This window comes from Mirounga angustirostris, unplaced genomic scaffold (genome assembly GCF_029215605.1).
Source record: "Mirounga angustirostris isolate CCGP_5_RB_7025 unplaced genomic scaffold, mMirAng1.0.hap1 SCAF_3, whole genome shotgun sequence".
NCBI lineage: Eukaryota > Metazoa > Chordata > Mammalia > Carnivora > Phocidae > Mirounga > Mirounga angustirostris.
Window position 1 is genome coordinate 51805239 of NW_026991711.1, and position 26881 is coordinate 51832119.

A 26881-nucleotide genomic window follows, 5' to 3' on the forward strand; every position below is an offset into this window, starting at 1 on the left:
CTACATTGAGTTTCTCAGAGGCCAGACTGGCTTGAGAGCTGGAGCAGAAGCTAAATCTAAAATAACCTCAGAACAAGTCATTTCTGGGATTGTATGGGCTTTTCCCAGGGAAGATATAGAAAAATCTGTAACATTCAACATTTTAACGAAGAAATAATGATACCAACCTTTACGTCTATATGATGAGTTTCTGCTGGACACAACAGTTTTTGTATTCCATTTCTTGACTGACCAATCGTCCAGTAGCCCATGAACGTCGGCTCTGGCAGAGGCAACCTGGCAAGGATGATTTGAAAAGTAAACATTTCTTCTTGTTTCTAAGTCATAGAAAAAAAATTACGAGCCGTCTATTATCAACCACATGAATAAATTTGAAGAACGCTTCACTTAGAAGTGAGTTATATTTTATTTTATTAAAAGTCTATAGTATGACATTTAGAATATACTTTAAGAAGAAGATTACACTCCTGCCATTTGCAACGACATGGATGGAGCTAGAGTATAATGCTAATCGAAGTAAGACACAGAAAGGCAAATACCATATGATTTCACTCATATGTGGAATTTAAGAAACAAAACAAGAAAGGGGGAAAAAAGAGAGAGGGAGAAATCAAGAAACAGACTCTTAACTATAGATAACCAAAGTGATGGTTACCAGAAGGGAGGGGGTGGGGGGGATGAGGGAAATAGGTGATGGGGATTAAGGAGTGCGCTTGTTCTGATGAGCACTGGGTGATGTATGGAAGTGTTGAATCACTATATTGTACAAGTGAAATTAATATCACACTGTATGTTAACTAACTGGAATTAAAATAAAAACTTAAAAAAAAGAAGACTTCACATTTCTGAAACTCAGAAGGTAAGGTCCTATTCTGTTTTTACCTTGATGACAAATATAATTAAGGTTTACTCCTTAATTTCTCCTTGACTTGGTAAAATACTTAGCAATTTAACACCTCAATTCCTAGTGAAGTACAGGAAGGATTTAGAGAAAAAAATGAAATAATCCATCTATTTTTTTATTCTTTTAAATTTGGAATCAAATAATAAATAGTACACAATACTACAAGTCACATATTTCTAAGTTGTACAGGGCAAGTTTCATAGAGTGTATTTTAGTACTTTAACCTTTCCTCCTCCTCCTTCTCCTCCTCCCCTCCACTCCTCCTCCTCCTCCTCCTCTTCTTTTTTTTACTTTGAAGTGTAATATACATACAGAAATGTTCACACCAATGTATCACTTAGCCCTGAATGCACCGCTGTATCCAGGTCCTCATCTCCACTAAGGGAGCTACTATCCTGACTTTGAATGGAATGATTCTGTGTGTATTTATTTATTTATTTATTTATTTAAAAGATTTTATTTATTTATTTATTTATTTATTTGACATGACCATTATTGTGTTTTCTCTTTTAAATGTAATAAAAACACATTTCAGTGTCAAAAGGGCAGATCTTGAAAACATGTTGCCAACTAGAATCTCTCCTTGTTTAGGGAATGAACAGCATTTTTCACTTGTTTTCAGCAGTTTACTAAAGGAGAATTAGATCTCCAAATAGAGGAGAATATAAAGGAAGGACACACCTAATTTCCCTCTAGCCTGGAAGACTTAGTGAAACAAAATGCAGGAGGCCTGTGTTCTAGTTCTTCTATTAACTAGCTCTGCAAATGTGGGAAGAGAAAAGTCAGCTAATTTCTCCGAGTGTTAATTTCTTCCTTTGTGAAATGAAAGGGATGATCGGCAAGGTTCCTTATAGACTGAGGAGTCTCTGATGATCTATCGCGGGAGTGAGTAGAGGGAAGTGTCAGTGCTAGACTCAAGAGCCTTGCAGTACCTTCGTGCTCTGAAGTGAAAATACTCAGAATGAAAATACCTATACCCACCAACAGAATCAGTGCCCCTGACAGATAAGTATGCTTCATTAAAGCTTATAAAACAGGCTCTAAATACATCTCAAATTGGCTCTTCGAAGACAACAGAAACAGTTACACATCTTGAAATCTAATTAGAAGTGGACAATTGCTTTAAAAAATGATCCTAGGTTGACAGGTTGATATCTACCCTAAAAAATGGATCTAAAATAGCCTCTAGTAATCTCACAAAAATATACAGATGCTTAAAAAAAATTCATCCACTTGAGAAAAAGTAACTTTATTCAACTTCCAGTTTTTATGGACAATTTCTGGGATGCTCATGAAATCTGGTTTGAACTTGCAAACTCATTCTAAATAACACTCATGGAAGATCAGGCTGCCTGGTTCCATCTAAAAATAGCACTAGCTGTTTGGTTGGCAGCATGTGGGAAGAACCCTCAGGTACCCCATATGGAAACTATCTGGAACCACATAACAAGATTGCTATTGGCAATAACAGCTAAAACCAAAAGACACACGTTGGGTATTCTGGAGTCATACAACAAACTGACTCCACCTTGCTTCTTGGTAACACGAAGTGTTGTCCTAAGACTTTTCCTGTGGGCTGGATCCAGACTGGCCAACTGAGGTAAACCAAAGCCCCTCATTTATTTTTCACTACTAAGTCCTCCCGATAAGCTGTGGAAAAATGTATTACTAACTCTTTCCCCTTCAATAAGTCAGTAGTCAGGGGAAAGGGGAAGCACTGTATTTGGGTGCATGAGTAAGCTTTGGAATTGGAAACATAATCAACACTAATTTGGGGCTAACTCTAAACGAATAACCAGTTAGCAAAAGACCCTATATTCCATTACTGAAATCTGTCATCCAACTTTAATCACACTTAAATTGTTACACCTGATTTCATGGAAATGACTGGTATTTTCCATGATTTTTAGATCTTGACACTTGTATTGTTTAACTCTATTAAAGTCTTAGCTGGAATGATGTCTGGATTTGATTTTAAGGGGGAGGAAGGTAAACTTAAGGCCTATAAATAGCACTACTTTTTATCTTCAATGTCATTCATGAATTTATGTTTTTTAAAACAATGTTTCAATTCATATGTTGTGATGTTTCTTAATCCCTGGTGGAAGTATTAATAAAGATCTGGAAATAAAAGTTGTTTTTTTTTTTAAGATTTTATTTATTTGACAGAGAGAGATAGCGAGAGCAGAAACACAAGCAAGGGAGTGGGAGAGGGAGAAGCAGGCTTCCCGCTGAGCAGGGAGCCTGATGCGGGGCTCGATGCTAGGACCCCGGGATCATGACCTGAGCCGAAGGCAGACACTTAACAAGTGAGCCACCCAGGCGCCCCTGGAAGTAAAAGTTTTCACGAAAAGTGGGGCGCCTGGGTGGCTCACTTGTTAAGTGTCTGCCTTCGGCTCAGGTCATGATCCCGGGGTCCTAGCATCGAGCCCCGCATCGGGCTCCCTGCTCAGCGGGAAGCCTGCTTCTCCCTCTCCCACTCCCTTGCTTGTGTTTCTGCTCTCGCTATCTCTCTGTCAAATAAATAAATAAAATCTTAAAAAAAAAGTTTTAACTAAAAGGTAAATACCAAAATTATAACTCAGATCAAATTATACAGAAAGCAAAAAAAGAGTTTTTTCCTAAGCATGCCCACAATTCATAACATGATGCATATGGACACCAAAGCTGAGTAACAGAGTCTGAATGACATGCAAGAGATTTGTCTAAGATTGTTTCCATAAAGAGGTGATCTGGGGTTTTAGAGTATGTTCTGGCAAATTTCTGCCTTCTCTGAACATTTGCCAATACTATTTCTGGAGTCTGAAAGAAACACAGAAAAAGATTTGGATCTTTCTAGGGGCATTATGCAATTGGAAGTTGTTGACGTACTTATTAGCAACAATTCCTAAAACATCTCCTTACCACAAGAACTACTAATTTTCACGGGAATAGTGGAACCCCTCAGGGTAGTTCCATCAACTCTCAAAACCTCATCAGTTACTACCATCTTGGAGAAGAAAAAGAACAACTTTGATTTTAGCAGTCCTCACTCACTCCTAATGTTTTAGATCTAACCTCTCGTAAAAATTAGGTTGGACTGTCCACCTGAGTTTACTAGAGCCTTTCATAGAATAACCCTGACAAATATGTCCACTTTTGGCTCTTATGACTTCCTCTTACTCTCTAGCCAATTTAGGCCTTAGCCACCTTGAACTGCTACTTGCTCTTCCTGAACAAGCTATGCATTTTCATGCTTCCATGAGGCTATTACCTCTTCCCAGAATTCCTCTCTGCTATTGCTTCTTCGGTGAAATCCTTCTCAGTCTTAAGGCCCAATTCAAATGTCACTTCCCCTTGCATCTCCTGCCCATATTTCTTTCTGAGCAGAATGAATCTCTTGCTCTTCTGGGTTTCCATGGAAATTTGCACATTTGGAACTCTTAGAAACTCTTAGGATACAGTTCTGTAGAATTTGTAATTTTCAAATTCAAGGTCTGAGAGAATAAAGTTTTTGAGATCAAGGTCAGAAGTGAATCCCTTGCAAATATTTATATTTATTAAAATAAAAAGTCAGCATACTTAAAAAGAGAAAATAGAAAAGCCCCTTAAAACACTTTAAATAATAATGGATATTACTATTTCTCAGTTACCCTCGTTTGCTAGAAACTTCTGAGTCTCCCTGCCCTATAATCTCATATGTCGCTGGCAAGTTAATTTTGCTTTGCTGCAGATGATGTGCACACAATGAGTATATGTAGGTGTGTTTCCTGTCTTTGCCTAGCTCTGCATTAGACATGATGGCTTTCGCTTTCTAACTTAGACTTGTGTTCCTCTGCCACTTAGGTCCTGCTGACGTCACAGAAATGAAGAGTAATTTGGATGCATGAGATGGAAAAAGATTTGGGGAAACTTGCTATTCTTGGCTGACCATTCTCAAATATGCGCTCCAACATCCAGAATGACTCTGTGTGGTCTTAGTGCCGATGCCTTGCGTCACTCTGTGCCACAGCAGACATCGTCGGCTTGCTCCGCACATCTCTGGCTTTCTTCCTCCTCGAAGAAGGTGCCGAAGTACGGTTCTGGGGCCTGGGATTCCTTTCTCTCCTCTTTCTTCAAGTTTTACTGCAAAAACTTCTCTTTTTCTGCCATCTGCTTTACCAACCACATCTTAGTATTTTCTAATCTTAAGTTCTTCCATTTTCTAATTATCCACATCAAGAATGACAGGGATTGGATCTTTCCCAGTTGGAAATTCCCCACACTTCCAACCCCCCACAGAAAACCTCTGTTATTTCCCACAAGAAGGACTCATGGGATGAGATAACCCTACTGTGAATATAGCACTTTGAATATAACATTGCATAGCAAGGTTGGTCGTTTACATATTTTCCCAGTAAGATGAATTCATCAAGGGTAAGGCTTACATCTTACTTGAATTCTTGACTCTCTGGTACTCAGAATCCATCCATTCTGCCACTGAAATCTCTCTTGCTCTTGGGCCTCCTTTCCTCTCCACTGCCACAGGCCGGCCCCCACTGATCATGACCCGGATGACGGCATGGACTGCTTCCAGACAGGTCTTCCTGCTGTCAGCTTCACTGCCTTTCGGTTTTTTTTTTTTTTTTTTTAAAGAAAAAAACCCAAAGGAATCTTTCTAAATTACGCATTTGACCATGCTACTTTTTGGTGTCAAATTATTCCAGGATTCCCTCTGACTCTTCTCTCCCTTTTAGCCCCATCACAAGGCATGCCCTCACTCCACCCTTTGAGTCACCAAACTACTAGCAGTTTCCAAAATGCACCGTGGCCTCTTAAAACTGTCTCTGCTTCAAGTGTTTTCTTCTTTATTTGCCTGGAGAAGGAGGCCTAGTAATCCCTTAAGCATTCAGCCTGGTTAATCCTCCCTCTCCCCCAGGGCAGAAGGCAGCAATCCTACCTCTCTGATTCTCTCTAGTGTGACTCTAACAGAACACAAGTCACTCTTTACTTGAGTGCTTCCCCAATTAACTATGACCTCCTTGAAGGCAGATATGAAGCCTTCATCACCTTTATATTTCTGACTCCCTACCTAGTGTGTATTGATATGAGAATCAAAGGCAAAAGAAAAAATTAAATTTCCTTACTGCCTACAGCCCATTGACAAGTCTTTGAAACAGGCAGAGTGACCTTCCTCTGGGAGCTCAGCTGCCTGGACTTTGACACTTTGCTAAGGGCAAAAGGCAATCTTAGCCTGACCCCCCAGGATCCTCTAGGTCTTCTTTAACATATAAAAATTTCTTTGGAAACGTCCTTTATCTCTATCCCCCAAGATACATGTTAGCAACCATCCTCTAAACATATGGCCCACTGATAGACATCTGAAGGGTCTCCTGACTGAGGGTTTACTAAACAGTAATCAATGACCTTTTCCTAACAGCAGCCACCCCCCTCAGGATCCTGGAAACCTTCCAAAACAGGCTGGAGGCTTGTGCTGTCCCTAAGCCCCTCCCGACTTGAAAGTATGTAACGGGCCACTCCTCATGACCCCAGTGCAGCTCTTCCTGCCCACGGGTCCTGTCCCTGTGCTTTAATAAAACCACCTTTTGCACCAAAGACGTCTCAAGAATTCTTTCTTGGTCATGGGCTCTGAACCCCACCACTTTAAACCGCATCATTTATCACATAAATGCTCAATAGTGTTTCTTTTTCTTTTTTAAAGATTTTATTTATTTATATGACAGAAAGAGAGAGAGCACAAGCAGGGGGAGGAGCAGAGGGAGAGGAAGAAGCAGGCTTCCTGCTGAGCAGGGAGCCTGATGCGGGGCTCAATCCCAGGACCCTGAGATCGTGGCCTGAGCCAAAGGCAGACGATTAACCAACTGAGCCACCCAGGTGCCCAATAGTGTTTCTTAAATAAATGAATGCTTGGCTACATCAGAACGGCCAACATCTTTACCTACTTGTTTCTCATCTCAATGGCAAGTTGTAAACCACTATAGCATTCTTCCCCCATTGCGTCCTGACTACATGACTCTCAATAAATGATGCAATCTACTTTGCAGGTGTATTTGGAAGAGTTATAGGTGGAGATGGGGGATTTCTATGCAGGCAGGTGACAGGTATCACCTGCAAATGCTCAAGGAATCCAAGGATAACTCTGGGAGAATTTAAGATGAGTATGAAAGAAGATTCATAGACCTTAATGATTTCTATGTAGATTGGTTATATTTAAAATTTTTTCTGCACCTTCATAAAGGAGTTGAAAGCAAATGAAATGGCCGTGAAGCTACTTTATAATATACCAAGAGAATATGGGGCAAGGCTTTGAAACTATAAAACCCAATACCACCCTTCTGCTCATAACAGTTCTGGGATGTCATTATGTAAATCTCATTACTTTTGAAAACTAAGAGCTCTTTTATGAAATGAAAGTAAATCATCATGCAGAGTGGAATTGTACACCTTAGAACTCCATGATCAGCACCGTGAACTCATTTGTAAAAACCAAGAGTATAAAAAGAAAATGATAGCATATAATAATTTGGAAAATGGAAGGAGAAGCACAAAACTTTAAGAAGAGATTCTTAATTTAATGAGATAAACAGTAAACCGATAATTATTCCTATTTTCAAAAACAAAACCTAATGAAATTACTCCAAAGAGAGGCTCCGGTTGGAATGCTCTCTTTGATGCCTCTGCTACCCTGAAGTTGGTTTTGATCAGAGAAGCAGCTGCTGTTGATGTTCCAATTAAACAGGGTAAGTCTTTAGCATAGAAAACCAATTCTAGACAGATACCCTTTCAAAGACATTCATTATAGATGAAACTGTTCTGTCTGCAAATATGTACAACTATTTTTATTTTTGCTGCTTTAAAAGTGTTTTCTTCCCTCACTTGATATGTTTAGGCTGATGTCTACCAATGCATAAATTTACCTATATTGTGTTGAAATGCAATAGAACTGCCTGGTTAATGTGATTTCTCCTGAGCCAACGTTCCACCCTTAGAGTAGGCATTGCAGTGCGGGGCACCAGAGGCAAAGATGCCCAAATTAGCAATCTCAGAATAGACCTTTATTTCATCATTTTTATTTTATTTAAATAAGAAAACAAAATGAATAATTCCAGTGCCTAGATAGTTGGTGGACATTTAAAAAATACAATATAGAAAATAATATGCATGTTAGGATATTAAAATAGTACAGAAAGTGAGCCTTCCTTTCTCTACTCCAGGGCCTCTCTCTAAGGCAACTACTCTCAACAGCTACAACTGTATTTTTATTTATTTATTTTTTAAAGATTTTATTTATTTATTTGACAGAAAGAGAGAGACAACGAGAGAGGGAACACAAGCGGGAGAGTTGGAGAGGGAGAAGCAGGTTTCCCGTGGAGCAGTGAGCCTGATATGGGGCTCGATCCCAGGGCCCCGGGATCATGACCTGAGCCGAAGGCAGACACTTAACGACTGAGCCACCCAGGCGCCCTACCACTGTACTTTTAAATTGCTTAAAATGTGAACCTATTTAAGAAGTTTAATAAAAATATTGGCTGGGGTGCCAGTCAGTTAAGCATCTGGCTCTTGATCTCAGCTCAGGTCTTGATCTCAGGGTTGTGAGTTCAAGCCCTGTGCTGGGTTCAATGTTGGGTGTGGAGCCTACTTAAAAAAAAAAAAAGTTAAAAAAAAATTGGCTAATATGGACCAGAACTTATTAATTCAAAGTTACCTTATTTTGCCTGAAAAATGAAATTAAAAAAAAATTTAAGAAAGCATTTGAAAGCAGAGAGAGAATACAGATGTCAACAGGACATTGGAAGAGTAATTACAAGACTCCAATTGGGCTTCTTCGTTAGCTATGGGACACTTTTTATTTTTATTTATTTAGTTTTTTAAAGATTTTATTTATTTATTTGACAGAGAAAGACACAGCGAGAGAGGGAACACAAGCAGGGGGAGTGGGAGAGGGAGAAGCAGGCTTCCCGCTGAGCAGAGAGCCCGATGCGGGGCTTGATCCCAGGACCGTGGGATCATGACCTGAGCTGAAGGCAGACGCTTAACGACTGAGCCACCCAGGCGCCCCATGGGACACTTTTTAAATGCAGTCACACATAACAGTCATTTTTAGATGGGCAGTCTGTCTGGCAACAGCATTTTTATATGTCTGAAAGTGATAATCATATTTAAACAAATGTATAAAAACACAAAGTATTGATATCAGTGTCTGTATTCTCTATGAGAACACTTTATATGCATTATAAATCTGTTCATTAAGCTTAGAATAAATAAGCTAGCCCCAAATCTCAAGGAACAAAAAGAATGGAGAAAGAATGCAGAAAATGAGGGGTTGGGGAAGGAGTGTTATATATGCTCAAATCTAGTTCATTACAGATATGCAGTTGCCCCTTGAAGAACACGGGTTTGAAATGTCCAACTTACATGCAGATTTTTTTTAAAATAAGTACAGTAAGTACAGTGCTGTAATAACATTTTCTTTCTCTGGCTTCCTTTATTGTAAGAATACAGCAATAATACATATAACATACAAAATACGTGTTAATCAACTGTTTATGTTACTGGTCAACAGTAGGCTATTAGTGGTTAAGTTCTGGGGGAGTCAAAAATTATATGAGGATTTCTGATTGCATGAGGGGTTGGTGCCACTAATCCCCATATTGTTCAAGGGTCAACTGTATTTCTTTTCAATAAACTTGGGAAGAAATTCTTTTAAAAAGAACCCCCTTTCAGAGAAATGTCTCCTTTTTTAAGAAAAAAACTCGGAAAAAAACTGGAAAGAAAAAATTCTCAGTGCATGAAATAACACATAGAATCACAGGAAAAGATCCATAGGAATTAACAATGGTTATCTCCAAATAGTGAGATCATAAGTGTTTTAATTTTCTTTTTGCTAATTTACTTTAAAAATAAATGGGACATCATTCTTCATTTAGTAAATATGCATCATAAGGAAATACATATAAAACCTTTTTAATTTCCTCAAATTTTTATTCCCCTTGGCTAATACAAATAAATGGTTGGTAGATAATAGGTAGTTTGCCAGTGACAAATAGGCAATCAATGCTTTGGAAAAAAAGAAACTAGCTTAAGGAGCACCTGGGTGGCTCAGTTGGTTAAGCATCCAACTCTTGATTTTGGCTCAGGTCATGATCTCAGGATTGTGAGATCCAGCCCCGCATAGGGCTCTGCTCTGGGCGTGGAGCCTGCTTAAGCATCTTTCTCTCTACCTCTGCAACCCCTATATTGGTGCTCTTTCTCTCAAAACAATAGCAACAACAAACAAAAAACAAAATGCCACAAAACAAACAAACCAACACAAGAAAAGAAACTAGCTTAAGAATAAAATGTGGAATTTGAGAAACAAGGCAGAGGATCATAGGGGAAGAGAGGAAAAAATGAAACAAGATGAAACCAGAGAGGGAGACAAACCATAAGAGACTCTTAATCTCAGGAAACAAACTGAGGGTTGCTGGAGTAGTGGGGGGGTGGGAGGGATGGGGTGGCTGGGTGATGGACACTGGGGAGGGTATGTACTATGGTGAACGCTGTGAATTGTGTAAGAATTGAATGAATCACAGACCTGTACCCCTGAAACAAATAACATATGTTAATTAAATAAAAGAATAAAGTAAGCAGCATTAAAAAAGAAATCAACAGAGTTGAGGACAAAGAATTTAGAGTAAGAAAGATGTCATTTAAATATTTTATAGACATGTATGTCTCTTAGGGAAGACGGAGAGAAAAACACATAATGATAACTTCAGAGGGTAGAGATAATTTCTCTGAATGTTTGATTTATTTAAAAATGATCATAACCTTTTCCCCCCTCATTTTATTTATTTATTATTTTTTAAATTAACATATAATGTATTATTTGTTTCAGAGGGGTACAGGTCTGTGATTCATCAGTCTTACACAATTCACAGCGTTCACTACAGCACACAACCCCCCCCAATGTCCACCACCCAGCCCCACCATCCCTCCCACCCCCCTCCACTCCAGTGACCCTCAGTTTGTTTCCTGAGATTAAGAGTCTCTTATGATTTGTCTCCCTCTCTGGTTTCTTTTTTTTTTTTTTTTTTAAGATTTTATTTATTCATTTGAGACACAGAGATACAGAGAGAGAGAGAGAGAGAGCATGAGCAGGGAGAGAGGCAGAGGGAGAGGGACAAGCAGGCTCCCAAGGAGCAGGGAGCCCGATGTGGGACTCAATCCCAGGACCCTGGGATCATGACCCGAGCCGAAGGCAGACGCTTAACCATCTGAGCCACCCACGTGCCCCTCCCTCTCTGGTTTCATAAAATGACCATAACCTTTAAGAAGACTCCATAAATTAGTTTTGTGTTCCAAATCAGGAAGGAATAATGGCCAGTAAGTTTTGTATATATAGCAGCCAAATAAAGTTTTACCTTGTGTTTTACTTCATGATCATGCAAAAAAAAAAAAAAAGGGAAAACTTAACTGGGAATGAAGAGGTCTCTCAAATGATCTTTGTTGTGCCAAAAGTCTATGTTGATCCACTTTTTGACTTACTTTTCATTGTGAAAGATCACTGGGGGCTACCCCCCCCAAATCTGCATCTATCATAACTCTGTGAAGAGTTACACACGTATGACATCACAGTCAGCGATGTTTCTAAGTTGCTTACCTAACATCTCAGGGCCCTTTTAAACCAATTTCAGTAATTTTCAGTACCCAAAGAGTAACTCTGAATTGTAATTTGCATATCAATCTGCCTTCATTTGTCTTTAGTATTGGAATTAAAATTATGTATATGTATAGTATTTGCCCCCATTAGCCTTCTAACCTTAAGCAATTGACATAACTTCTCTGTGTCTCAAATTCCTCATCTACAAAATGCAATAATAATAATATTGTATGTGTGTGTGTATATATATATATACAGATATATATATATATAACATTATATATGATAGGTTTGTTATGAGGATTATCTAAATTCATGTAAGAGAGTGCCTGGAAATATGCTGGGCACATAGTTATCTGTAAGTTGTTTACATTACCATCATCATTATTGTTATTAATTAATATGTTTAGAGATAGAGTATTCATATTCCACTGTAAATCTATGAAATGATAATTCTCTCATCTTAAGAAACGTGAAGTTGAGAGTGGCATATAAATTTAAGATAAAATATTGTATAAGTCACTTAAAATTATGTTCCAAAAAACAAGATTTTTTTTCCTTTAAAATAAATGCTTCCCCGCAGCGTGTTAGAGATCATAAATTACTCTGAAACACACTTTTAAATTTAGAAGAACCAATGTGCTAATAGTATCTTTATTCCTAAATAAAAGAAACTTCAAAAAATAAAAGCTCATTTTAAGGAAAAACAAGAAAACTTTGCTTTGAAATTTATTACTATCTCTACCATAGTAGATCATTGATACGCTTCTGGTTAGATCTTTAGACCTAATTGTATGTGTGCACTCATTTTCCCCTCCAACAATGACATCTGAAACTCTGTAACTCAGATTATTATTATTATTTTAAATGTTCTATTTATTTATTTGTCAGAGAGAGAGCAAAAGCAGAGAGAGCTGCAGGCAGAGGCAGAGGGAGAAGCAGGCTCCCCGCTGGGCAGGGAGCCCGATGTGGGGCTCGATCCCAGGACCCTGGGATCATGACGTGAGCCGAAGGCAGACGCTCAACCAACTGAGCCACCCAGGCGCCCCTCAGATTATTTTTTTAATAGCTCAGATTTTAACCCAAATCCTCCTATCTCTGCCTAAATTTCTCCTAGTGTGCCTCCTTATTTGGCTATGTCTGCCATCTCTTTGGTCTATCCTATCTCATATATTAGAAACTGAAAAGGGAACAATAAAAAAACAAACAAATGAACAAAAAACCTCAGGAAGTACTAGTGGGAAAAGGCCAATGTAACGTGGGGGTCTAGGTGGCCAATTCTGATCTCAGTACTAAGAATTGGGAATATATTATAGATCAGGAATAAGAGCTGTGTTACACATGACAGGCATGGTAAAATAACCATCCAATAAGACTCAGCCTAAAAGTATCCGGTTTAGCAAAAGTTTAGTAAAGAACATCAGTCATATTCACTTTATAATAGGACACTGGGCCTTTTAAAAACGCACACAGACCGGGCGCCTGGGTGGCTCAGTCGTTGGGTGTCTGCCTTCGGCTCAGGTCATGATCCCGGGGTCCTGGGATCGAGCCCCGCATCGGGCTCCCTGCTTGGTGGGGAGCCTGCTTCTCCCTCTCCCTCTCCCCCAGCTTGTGTTCCGAACCTCTCTCGCTGTCTCTGTCAAATAAATAAATAAAATCTTGAAAAAAAAACAAAAAACACACACAGACCTATGAAATAGGTACCATCCTGCACTCTTCAGGAGAACAAAAGGGGAAGTGCCAGCATCTCTTCTGGGAATTCACCAAAGAGCAGGAATGGGACATAGCCAGACAGCCAAAATATGTTCTGATTGCAGCTGAGGAAGAGGGTGCTACAGAAGACAGTACCAACAGTGCTCTAGCTTCATCCGTGTCCACGTGAAAACTGCCTTCTTCTACAAGGTCTGCCTTACAGCCCTTCTTAGTTATATACATTAGGTGGCCAATTACTTTTCCATCCCCATCTTGAGCGTGAATGTGAACACCTTATTCTGGAGTCAGTGTAATTTTGCTCCCATCCAATAAACACTATGGTTGGATTAGAGAACAAGATTAAGAGGCTGTAGCAAGGATTTTTCATTTAGGGCAAAATGATATTATCAATAATTAAAACATTTTGTCTTTCTTTTTTAGGAACAGAAGCCCAGTGAAGACCTTCTTCACTGACATAGTATATGCAGAGATGGGTAGGAGCCAGCCTGGAAGAACTGGTTCAGCAAAAGGTCTAGAAAAGTCAAAGCAAATTATAAGACCACATGGGGACAACTTTAAAACTTCAGAGGTCTATGTGATTACTATTAACAGTGTGCTACTCTAGGGAGAAAAAAGAAAACATTAGTATCACTCTTTTCTTATTTGTTTTTGTTTTTGCAAGGCGAGAAAATTAAGATTACATTAAAATGCAAAGGATGTTAAAATAGGAAGCAATCTTATCAATAAAGTTAACCTTATTAACTTTATGAAAATGACCCTATATTCTGGCCTCACTAAGACAGTCTTATTTTACACCTCTTTTTACAGTTATTATTAAATGCACCCCCTTCCACTGTTAAACATGTACTAATTAGATGCTGTCTAATATAAGTATGCTATCTAAAATGCCCTCATTTTACCAACAGGCTAAGATGTGTTTCTCCATCACTGACCAGACACACAGGTTGAATATGTGACTAATTGCTGAATTCCCAGGCTATTACTTTGTCACTTACCGTGCAATCCTATCCAAAGTACAGGACTGATTGTTCAACAGAAATAGACATATGGAACTTGTGGATTTCACTTAGAGGGCAAGAAAATGATATCACTACTCTTGAGCTGCCCTAGTCATTGCAATTTACTGGCGTGGAAAAAATGCTGTGAATGTGCGAACTGTAGTCTACTATTATCTCCAATCCAAGGGAAAATTCACTCCTCTATGAGTCCATTTTTAGCTGTATGCAGTGGGTGGACAACTAGTTGTTTCCATCCCCATCTTAGGCATGAGTGTGACCATCTTGTTTCTCGGCTCAATGTTTCCACTCACAAGTACTAGAATTAACTTGCCACGGCAAGAATTTTTCAGTTTAGAACTGAAGACTGGAATGAATAAGTTAAACCATTTTATCTATCTTCCTTAGAAACTTAAAATGCCAACCATTTTCTTTTGATTTATCTTACCAACTGATATGTATTTTAATTTTTATTTCAATTGTTCAAGCATCCAAAAAAAGTCATTTTTAAATCGTAAGTCTGGTTTCCATGAAGTCAAGACTCTATAGAAATTTGTTAATGATAATAAAATTAAATAAAAATAATAATAAAAAATAAATAAAAACCATCTTATTTCCAATTGAAAATAAAGATATAGTTCATAAAAAAAGAAGTAAAAAACATGAGCACTTATAGAAGTTTGTATATTAAAGATAATTTCTTGAACTCTCTAATATAGAAGGTATGCTATTAAATTAGGAAACTAGTTTCAAAATGCCTACAAACACTGCTAATCAATCAGTAAAACAGTATTCTAGAGAAAATTGTAGGTATTAACAACTGACACCAAATGACTGTTTTCAAAAAAATTTACTCATTCATTAATAATATAAACCAATTCACTGATGATTTCAAACATAACTCTGTCTTGTGCTTTTACCACAAAAGGGAAATATTTGTTTCTCTTTAAGAATCCTTGAAGAAACTGTTAAAGCTTTAAGAATTTATTTTTATTTGTATATATTCTGATGAGTTTTTATAATAACTTCAAAGAATAAATAAATTGGATGATATATCCACTTAGGATATATATGTGTATATATGTATGTGTGTGTGTGCCTAGCAGGACTAATCATTAATTTATACTTAACAACTTTTTTCCAAGGAAGGTAGAGTGCCTCCTATATGACACTAAATTTAAATAATAATTTAAAAGTAATTATTGTCCCTTGAGAATCATGGTAATGACTATTTTTTATAGAAAAGATAGCATTAGATGCATTATCAGTTGACTGACACACATCTAAAACTGTTTTCTAGTGAATTTGCACTGACTTAATTACAAACTATATCAGCTATCTTTCTGGTAAACAACGTATTTGCAAGATTCTTTACTAAGGTTAAGTACGTAGCCTATGATTACAAAATAAAAAGCAGGCAATTGGCCTACGTGAAACAAACCCACTTGTTTTCACTACCTCTCTCATCTGTTGAGCTGAAAGAACTAACCAACATTCTAAGTTAATATGATTATAAATTTAGAAAATGATCATAACAGAAAAACATATGGTGACATAAATAAGATCACCTTCATGAAATACATATTATCCCTTTATGTAGTTTTCATGTTTGTATCATGATTTTGCACTAGATTAGGAAATAATGAGAGTCATAGTAATTCAACAAAAGGACAGAGACTGTTAAAGAAACAAATATTTCCCTTTATTTGATTACATCTACTCACGGGACACTCAAAATAATTAAAATTCTCAATTTATAGGCCTATAAAAAATGCATTTTGACTGAAATCCAGCCAGCAAACAGCCACACACATGTGAAAAACTTACTCATGGAATTTCCACCCGTCAGTTTAGCAGCATGTAATAGTAGTTCAGAATTATCACCATGTAAGAATCAGAACGGTAACCCCCAAGCGTATTTGATCAATAATGAGTTTGCCTTACTCCTTCGCCAGCTGTACACTGGTTGGTTTTGTTCCGATAGGTATCCCGTACTTGTGCAAAGTGTTAATCAAAATCTCCCTCATGTCGTTGTTGTAGGAATCGAAGTCAAACACATTCCTAACCACACTGGAGAGACCTTCAGTGGGAAATCTCTGTATTAAAAAAAAAAATTCCCTCATGACACATGTGATTATTTATAAAACTGATAGAACAATAATGATCGAATCAACTGTAGCAGATATTTACAAGCCTTGGCAGGTAACAAGATAGGAGGAATATATACATTTTCCTTTTAATGTTTGCTCTGATAACTTAATATTTTCCTTTTCAAATAAATATTAGAATTTGAGGGGAAATAGTTCCTTCTCTCAAATGCTAAATCAGTGATCAGATGCTGTTCAGTGACTTCCACTGCCTTTAAAATGAGTAGTAGATTGACTAAATAAAAAAAATACTATTTATATAGAGCAGTGTTGAATATCTATACAGAAGTAGAGAAGTCACAGGTCTGTGAATAAATGAAAGGAAAGATAAAGGAGCAAGAAAAGAAGAGAAGAAGAACATAGAAAGTACAGTGAACAGACAAACAGGGAATAGAAGAGGGAAGAAAAATACTACTAACAGTGAGATTTACACTGGCTGGGTACTCTGGGTCCTCTATTGGCTCTGTCCTGATTTTCTTTAGGCTCTGGGGTCTGAGCTGAGCTTCTCATCGTTTAATATACAGAATGAAGTTTTTCCTTAGAAAAGCTTCCTTAGATTTTCCTTAGAGAGTTGGGGATAGATCAGAGGTCAAGAGTCATTAGGTTGTGACTTTTTGCTCAGAGACCATTATTTATTATAAAAGTAGAACTTGGCTACAAAGAACTGCATTTTCCTGTCCATTTATTCTATCTTATAGAACTTTCTTGCAGTCTTTATAGGCATATCATAAATACTGTTAGTTCCTACTGAGTTTTCTATCTCCACGTCTTTTGTTTTCAAAATGGAAATATTTTGGGGTGCCTGGGTGGCTCAGTCGTTAAGCGTCTGCCTTCAGCTCAGGTCATGACCCCAGCATCCTGGGATGGAGCCCCACATCATGCTCCCTGCTCAGCGGAAAGCCTTCTTCTCCCTCTCCCACTCCCCCTGCTTGTGTTCCTGCTCTCGCTGTGTCTGTCAAAAAAAAAGGAAATATTTCTCACTCAGATACCACATGCTTGTGGTATGAAGTCGGAGAGTGGTAAAGTTTCCCTGCTGTCTCACTCTCTAGTCTTCCCTCACCCCCCAAAAACCCCCACTGAATTTCCTAGCTCCTTGGTAATGGCCATGGCATAGAACCTTGCCTAAGTCAATTCAAACACTAAATGTAAACTGCTCGTCAGTCTTCCAGATTTAAAATTTAGATTACAAACACTTCATATTATATCATCTGAATCAGTATTATATCTTAGAAACTGAAAGACTTGGTATACATTAAGCAGTCTAAAAAAAACCAAGATTGATGGTTTCTTTCAAACCTTTATGCACAGGCATATGCCATACCTGTAAATGTTTCACTATGTTGACAACTTCTCTGGTAGAATAAGGATAGTTAATAATCCCCTGGTCAGCTAAACTCCTCAGCTCTCCAAAGGCAGCCACAAGCTTCTGAAGGATGGGTTCAGGCACATTTGGTCCATATTGCCTGAGCATTTCGAGCTCTGAATGGGGTTTGGGATTATCAACTGCATGGCAGCTAAAAATATCACCTATAGGAGAAAAGAGATTCACATTCAGCATGCAAGTAATCCATTATAATGCCATAGGAAATACAGAATGACCATTTAAAGAGTCATTGGTTGTTCACCAAAGCACTTCTACTTTTATATGTGTGAAACTGCACAAAAAGCCTGCCCAACAATAGGATCATATAGAGAAGAAAGCAAATGACTGAAGCAAAAGAAAAGGAAACTGAGTGATGTGTGGTTTATTCTTCGCAGATTTATTTCTGTTAAAAAATTATGAAATAGGGGCACCTGGGTGGCTCAGTTGTTAAGCGTCTGCCTTTGGCTCAGGTCATGATCCCAGGGTCCTGGGATCGAGCCCTGCATCTGGCTCCCTGCTCCGCGGGAAGCCTGCTTCTCCCTCTCCCACTCCCCCTGCTTGTGTTCCCTCTCTCACTGTGTCTCTCTCTGTCAAATAAATAAATAAAATGTTTTTAAAAAAATTATGAAATATTTGAATACAATCCCACTGGGAGATACTCAAATAAAAAAGCCAAAAAAGAGAAGTCTGCCCATGTCTCTGCCAATTCCACTCCCTCCCCCATTGGCACCCAGGATTAACAGTTCAGTGTATTTATTCAACTATTATGGCTACTTGTTTCACTAAATATATCTTGAGGATTGTTTTTGGTTTTTTTAATTCAGCATAGGTAAACTTACCCCATTTTTCTTAACTGCTAGATAGTATTCTATTGTCTGGATATAATAGAATTTCTTTATCTAGTCCCGTTTGGATGGACATTTGGGTTGTTTCCATTGTTTGGCTACTGTAAACAATGCTATATTGCCTATCTTTGTACTTAAATCATTGCACGGGTAATTCTCTTGAATAAATTCGCTGATATGGAATTGCTAGATCAAGAATCCCACTAGGAGACTGAGCCTGCTCCATATTGAGTATGAGAATTAATGGTATCCAGAATTACCTTCTTGCTATAGAGAAGTCCTTCTAAAAGGCTCCTGATGATGAAGCTTGTCTCAGGGCCTCTCTGATCCATGAGAATCAGTCTCCTCAGAGCTGGTCGAAACCCTCATAGTTACGGGGATGTGACAAAAACCAAACACTACAAACCATTCCTTATTTTGTGTTTTATTCTAAGAGGCCCTAAACAACAAAGTATAGTATAATTGTTTGAGAAAATAGGCTCTGGAATCAGAGAGACTTCAACATGAAGTCAAGCTCTAATACTCGTACCTAAGTGACTCCCAAAAAAAAGGATCCCTCTGAATATCCGATATTCTCCTTCTCGAAAGTGGGGATAACAAATACTCTCACGGTTGTGAGGTGGTTGTGATGATGACATAGTACACAGTAGCATGCAGTGATAGCCACTTCAGCATTGCTACTAAGACAATATTATTATTGTTATTGCTATTATTTTTGTTATTCTCTCCATTATTGTTTTTACCTAAAGTACCGAAGAAATCATTGCCTAAGAAAGGAAATCCAGGTCTGTTGGCCAAGACAATCATTCTAAAATCAGGATGAATCACAATAACGTTTTCTCTTCCATTAACATTAGCAGAATCTGAAAAACAGAATTTCTCTTTAGTCTTTATTGATATTTAATAATTCTTAAGAATATCAAGTTATAGCCTTTAAAATAATATAAGCAGTCATGCTGTTCAATCATGAAAAACTCTAAAAATCTGGTTGTCACAATTTGGTTACAGGAAAAAAACTTTCTTGAGAAAGTTTGCTTAAGAACAGATCCTGGAGTCCCAGGATCGAGTCCCGCGTTGGGCTCCTTGCTCAGCGGGGAGTCTGCTTCTCTCTCTGATCCTCTCCCCTCTCATGCTCTCTCTCACTCTCTCTCTCTCAAATAAATAAATAAAATCTTAAAAAAAAAAGAGAGAATACTGATAAAGCATATACTGAATTTTACAGGGACTTGTATTTTTATGTAAATTCAATGTACATCTAAAAAGCAAACTTGTCCAAATATTGTCTTGCAGTATTGAAACTTGGCTTGAGATGTTATTATTCCTTTAAAAAAAAAAAGATAAAGAGTCCATAATGAAGGATAATCCAAAGGATACTCAAAGGATAATCCAAACATCCTTCAGATTTCATGAGATCAGTAGTTGCATCACTTTGCCTACTGTTATGCTGCCAAGGAGTGATTCCTGTTTTAGATTTCCTACTCTGAAGCTTAAGATAGAATAAAGGCCTTTGAGCACCTAGTCAGCTCATTAGTGTAATGCCGATTTATTTCCAATTAAAGAATTCTACCTTGGTTCTTAAAATAAGTAATTGCAAGTTGACGGAAGCTTCCTTTGTGCAAATGTTTAAGGTAGTAAAGAAACTGAATATTACATTCTACTGGCTGATGTACATTTCAGATAGAACTGCTAGTCTAGACAATAATTCAGTTGGCAAAAACTTTATTGTGTGTTTTTTTGTTGTTGCTGTTTTTCTTTTTTCTTTCTTTCTTTCTTTTTTTTTTTTTAAGAAGGAACACTTGTCATCTGGGTTTATTTAAATTCCAGCCTTAGGCTGTCCATCTTTTAAAAAAGATAGCTGTGAGGCACCTGAAATTTTATTTGAGATGTGTCTGTAAGAACCTACACTTATCCTTTTTAATATAATCTTTCAAACATGTCATATATTCATGTGCTAAATACAGTAAATAGTCTTAATGTATGATCCCTGTTAATTTTAGTCGTGGTAAATAAAAGGGTATGCCTCATAGGCAAAATTTAATTAGTTAATTAAAATAACAATAAAAAATGAAAACTTAAAAAGGAAAGAAAATGGAAAACACGGCCCTAGAAGTGATACTTTAAGAAACCATGTTTAGAAGAGCCTCAGGGGCTCTTCTGTTCAAAATGTGGTGTACAATTAAATTGGAGTTTAAAAATTAGAATGACTCCTTTTCTTTTAGATTACTCTTCAAAAATGTATTAGAAAATGTAGACAGTCACCAAGAGATAATCACTCTTTAACTACAATTTTGTTTCAGCAATTCTTTCTTGTTTTCCATTCACTGTCCTCAAAATGTATCTAAAAAGGGCAGGCAGAATTCTAATCCTGAGAGTCTGAATGATCTTTCTAGTATTCGGACTGTCTAACTCAAATTCTCATTTTTCCCATAAATTCATTGTGAAGTCGACATGTTGGAATATTTTATTATTTATATTTATATTATTTATATTTTATGCTAGTTTCCTAGGCTTGGAAATGGCCATCTTCCAATGATAATGTCTAAGAAGAACCTCTCTGGTGATGCACCTGTACATTTTTAATGGGGTTTGCTTTACATATTCTCTTTGAATATTGAAGATTTTAGTTATTAGTCTCAATTTGTTTGGTTATCCTGCTATTGGCTATATATATTTTCAATAGCTAGTTACAGATGTTCATCACCCAAAAAAATTAAATTAGAAACTAGAAAATATTCTCATGTTACATCAGACAATTTGTCTTTAGGTAAAACAGACTGATGAGACTCATCAATCTACAGTTTTCCTAACAACAAGAAGAAAAATTTTAAATAAATAAATAAAAAGAAGAAGAGAGTCCAAAACAAGGATAGGGGTCTGTGTGTGTGTGTGTATGTGTGTGTGTAAATATATATATAAAATCCCTGGCAATTTTTTCTAATTATTGAGTAATAATAAATTAATTTTAATATTATAAGTCATAGAAACACGCTAGAGCTTTTAAAAAATCCAGTTAACAACAAAAGAAAATAAATTGCATAAAATAATGGAGAAATGAGTATAATGAGGATTATATAGTTGGTATTCTCAGAGTAGAAAAATATAAAGCTGATTTGTCTTAAAACTACTATGGAGATTTTCAAAGGTGTTCTCTGGCGATAAAAATGTGAAACAGACAAAGACAGATTCAGATGTATTGACTTTTATAAATGACTGTCAATACAGACAACTTCAGTTATAGTGAACTTATGCTTGTTACTTGCAGATAAGTAGTCAGCTAAGTGTGAGATTTGATACCAAAGATGTGAAATTTGCATATAATGAAAGCTTTTTTATACTCACTTGCAACAATGCGTCTTCCATCTGCTAGAATCATTTCTCCATTTTCTACTAGAGTTTTTAAAATACAGGTGACATTTGTTGGGGCTTTGTCTGCCTCATCTACCACCAGAACATGACCCAACTTTACTGCTTTAACCTTTAAAGACAGAATATTTATCATAAACAAACAAAATGAATGCAAATGTTTTAAAATTTTTATCACTCATTGCTTTGGGTTTATAATAGTAGCTAGTTTTATTTAAGTTATGGATATACTATCACAAAAAAAGTGTATAGCAGAGTTGGAAACAAAATTTACAAATCTCCACCAAACGCTTCACATTGTTACTAAACTGTTAACTCTGCAGTAATCACTTTATTTCCCTTTAGCATCATAATTTTTTTTTTTTTTTTTTTTTTTTTGCCGACTCCCCACTGAGCAGGGAGCCCAATGAGGGACTCAATCCTGGGACTCCAGGATCATGACCTGAGCTGAAGGCAGTCACTTAACCAACTGAGCCACCCAGGCGCCCTAGCATCATAATTATTCCTATGTTGGTGATGTCCGCATTTCACACCCCAGAGTAGGGGAGATTTAAAACAAGTGTAACAAATACAGAAATTAAAGTGCCATGGGAGTTAAGAAGATTGAGACATCACAATCAAAAGTGGATATTAGACCACTGCATTTGTTATGGCTCTAAAAGAATGTAGGATTTTAATAGATCAGAATGGATGGTGAGGTGTATTCAAGATAAAGGGAATCAATGGTCAAACTCAAGAAATCCTGGGGCATACTGAGGAAGGAGTGAGTATAAGTAGTCTACCTTCGCTGAAGCAGAGATTAAATGTAAGAAAAGAGAGAACAGGGTCTGAAAGGGTAGATCAGGTCTCTGCTACTAAAAACTTGATTGCCAGACTGAGAAATATGTACTTTATCTCATTAAATAATAAATTCATAAAGATTTATGAGTTCAGGCATGATCGGAATGAAGCTTGGAGCTGCACTTTAGGATGTTCTATCTGGCAGCAATACGCAAATGGACTAAAAGGGAATTACTCTAATAATTTGGTAAAAAAGTGGGTTGGGGGACCTGATTTTAGAGGAGACACGGAAAAGTGGAAATAAAAGGCATTAAACTGATCTGAAGAGTTTTTTGGAGGTATAATCTATAGTCTTGGCAACTGGTTAGATGGGAAGTAGGGAAAGGAAAAATACGAAAGAGCCCTAGGTCTTAGGTGTCTGAGTAAATGGTGACATTATGAAGAGAAACGTAAAACCTAGACTCTTAAAAACATTTTAAGAGGGTAGATAGGGGGAATGTTCAATGAATTTAAATGTAAACCCAAAGCTTAATTTTTTAATAGTAAGAAATTTCTCGTAACATAAAATAAACCATATAATAAAATTTTCTCTTTATATAGTTTTGGCAAATAATTTTAAGGAAATACAGATTGAAAAATAGATGACTCCCTCTACCACAAATATTTTATTCATATTCTAAAAAAAAGGCTGGTTAAGGGTTTTTCTTTTTAATTTTAGGGTAAAAATAAAAAGAGGGAGAAAATATATAGCTTTCTAACAATAATCCAACTTCAGCCTTCACATCTATGTTCAGGGAAAGTCAGGTCCAACCTGGGAGAATTCAGGAAGGGGATTCTAAAGACTTCAATCACTTCGAAAATCTCCGGACCACAGAGGTTCTCATGTTGGCCTGTTTGTGCCATTGATACAAAGGAACTATCCACACAGAGGGACATGCCAGCATTTCTTTGGGTCTTATGTGAGAAGGTGAAGAAGGGGTCTTTCCAGCTACCCAAAACCCGGGACTAATATTTTATTCATTAAAATCATCTAAAAAAATTCCAGAAGCATTATCTAATTTTAAACTGTACATATTTTTCAAACAGCAAATTTTTTTAAAAAAATTCTGGAATGATAAAGAAATCATTAGAGGATTTCTATCATTCCCTAAATCACTCCAAAGAGAGAACAGAATAAGAAAACATTTTCTCAATTATTTGTATTTAAATGTGCACTCCCCAAATGACATATGAATGTTTTCCAGTTAAGACTGAAATCAATCAGAATCTATGGGAGATTTACAAATCCCCCCTCAAAGGCTGAAATACAACTATCATTCAGAAAAATACAGTCGAGAATATTCATATAGTTGGATTACTAACCAAAGGTGAGTCTTCATACACAATTAGTCCATCTTGAACAGAAGGCTGAAGAGTAAGGGTTTGTACTGTGGTGTCCCTAAAGTGAAACCAAAACACTTTATAGTAAGTAAGAAAATACAATGACATGAATAAAAATATAGCACAGGAGGACTTCTTTTTAAGTTTTTGTTCACCATCCCGCTTTTCTCCAAAATGAATAATAACAAATGAAATTCCATTCAGTGACAGTATTTTGTAGGTGCAAATATAAATTACAAGGGTTTGGGAATTCATCCAGGTTTACAGATTATTCATGTTCTTTACTTCTCTTTTTCCTTCTAGGAATTTCCCTTGTGACCACTTCACTCCTCAAAATCACCTTCTGAGGATGAAGAGGAGAGATTAAAAATATATATTTGCATTGAAGAAATAATATTTATATTATTTGGAAAGAATTTTGATGGCGAGTTTGGTGATGACTGATGTGCTCATGTGGCCAATTAAGGCAATTCTGTGAATTACACATTGTGGCCCAAACTGCCATCAGTGTGTGCAAAAGCCAGACTGTCTCACCTCCCTTCCAGAACCATAGATTTTTGAACATTTCTGTTAGGATTAAGGCAATCCTTTTCGTTTTCTTAAATCTCTTTGTTAGTATGTGCCAGACCTTCCTTTAGATCAGGATATATGAATTATTAATAGTGAGCTATGACTTCCTTACATGATGAGATATGAAGTTCATATCACCTAAGAATATTTTTGCCAAAAATGTGTACAGAAGCTGCAGGTGATAAGTCTCAGGTCTAGACATGTTCAAGGGGACCAATTTTATATTTTCATCTCTACATACACTCCATCTTTAAAATAAAAAATCCTATGGCCATCTTGATGATGTCACACAGTGAATTAAATTACTTTAAAAATGTGAGTAGCATCGTTCTTTCTAAGAATTTGAAGTTGTCTTTTCAAACTACCCTATCACTTATTCAAGTAATAAGTAGAGTTATAGTTGTGTTCTTTTGAGTACCTACAATGTGTGAAACTTGGAATGTGAACCTCAGACCTTAGTGCTATAATATGCTTCTGAAACTTCTCCCTAAATGCTAACATTTATCACAACCTATTAAAGTTGTAAAATGTATATCTCTTAAAAAAAAAAAACAAATATCATATGACAATCACAAATAAAGCAAACTTGAGACATCATTCAAGTGAGTTTTTGCTTTAGCAAAACAAATTTAATCAAAATCAGTCAACTGCCTTGAGAGACAGTGGTGGGGTAGTGGAAAGAAGATTTTGTAGTCCGACCAATCAGGACTGAAATTCTAGTTCTTGTCACTTATTAGCCATCTGATCTTGGGTAAGTAATAAAACTCCCCAGGAGGCTTGGAACACCAGGAAAGTAGCTGGCACAGCGTATGGTGGAGAGAAAGAGTGTAAGTACACGTCAGCTTTGGCTATTTGATGATCTCATTCTTGCTTTTGTTGTGACTAAAAGTTCTTGCCTGTCTAATTTCCACTTGATCTTCAGGTTTTTAGTATAGTTGGTGCTTCCTAGCAATCCCCTCCTTGAAAGATCAGGTTAGGTGACCCTATTGTGTGTTCCCTTTGAGCCCTGGATCTCCCCTATTCCACCCCTAACACACTGTATTGTAATTACTTTTTATATCTTTTAATATCTTTCTACACAAGACTATAAGATTTAAGACTGTGGACCACATCTATCTGTCCCTCCTCCTGTTCCCAGCATCTAATGGATGTCTGGCTCAGAGGATGTATTTAGTAAATATTCATTGAATAAATGAATGCATGAACAAAATGACAAAAATGCTAAAAGTTAAAAATCAACACTGTAGCTTGTAGCATAACATACAGTATGTGGATTTCCAAATTTATTAGATCATGGACCAACCCCCCCTCCTTTGGTAACAGAGAATCTGGAATATAGAACCTGCTTTAGTAAATGTTGTGTTAGATTAAGGCTGACTCTCCTAGATGTAAGGAATCTTTTTTTATTAATTTATAAGTGTGTATTAGAAAGTACAGTCATGTCGAGAAGTACACTTGGGGTTGACTAGTCAAGGGACTGCCAAAGATATGGTTTATGTCCATCATGGACTCCAACTGAGTTGAATTTAGACTTACTGTTATGAGTAACTCCTCCATCAGAGTCCTCATTTACCAGGGCTTGAGCAGGTATACTGCAATACAATTATCGACATTTACAATTTCTAGACTACCCAACTTCTTTGCACCTAGCTTGAAAGGTTTCTCCCTCTAATTTGACTAAATGGCAACTGACTTCTTCAGTGAATTCCCTGGAGGTCTGGCCTATTGCTCTTCTTGACCTCTATTCCAAGCTCCCACTCTCAAGATTCTGGCCCTTATGGGTCTGATGTCTGTCCTGTGATCTACTGCTTCCTATAACCCAAGCACTATACTTTACAAAGAATTCCATATTATGCTTTCATATTGGCTAAAATTCAAATTAACGTGTGTTTGAAATAAAGCCTTGAAGATGTTAAGAAAAGTGAAAACATATTGTGACACTTCATTGGTACTTGTCACCTTTTAGTAGGTATAGAATGTTTCTTTTGCAATGTAATGATATCTAGTCATATACCCATTTTCCATATTCCTGGGTCTTATAAGTGTCCTGTAGGACACTTATGCTATCTTTTACCAAAAAGTTAATTTTTAGAGTTTTAAACAAATAAGAACAGTTTAACCAATTTCACTTCAATTCGCTATTAATATTCTAGCAATACAGAAGCGGGGGGTGGGTGAGGAAGAGAAAGAGATGTGTTCA

General features: G+C 37.0%; 1 protein-coding gene across 10 annotated transcripts in view; it reads right to left on the reverse strand.

Moving 5' to 3' along the window:
* Window positions 1-26881, reverse strand: part of VWA8 (von Willebrand factor A domain containing 8) — a 344595-nt gene that overhangs the window by 121212 nt on the left and 196502 nt on the right. For all 10 annotated transcript variants that reach the window (XR_010409990.1, XM_064586049.1, XM_064586051.1 and 7 more), the window contains 6 exons: window positions 24094-24169; window positions 21928-22063; window positions 19332-19451; window positions 17702-17907; window positions 16178-16329; window positions 168-276 (listed from right to left, as the gene is read on the reverse strand). Coding sequence is in view for 9 of the 10 variants with exons in the window: in XM_064586049.1 (XP_064442119.1) it covers window positions 168-276; window positions 16178-16329; window positions 17702-17907; window positions 19332-19451; window positions 21928-22063; window positions 24094-24169 (799 nt within the window). In the remaining variant the exon portion in view is untranslated. The remainder of the gene's footprint in view (window positions 1-167; window positions 277-16177; window positions 16330-17701; window positions 17908-19331; window positions 19452-21927; window positions 22064-24093; window positions 24170-26881) is intronic.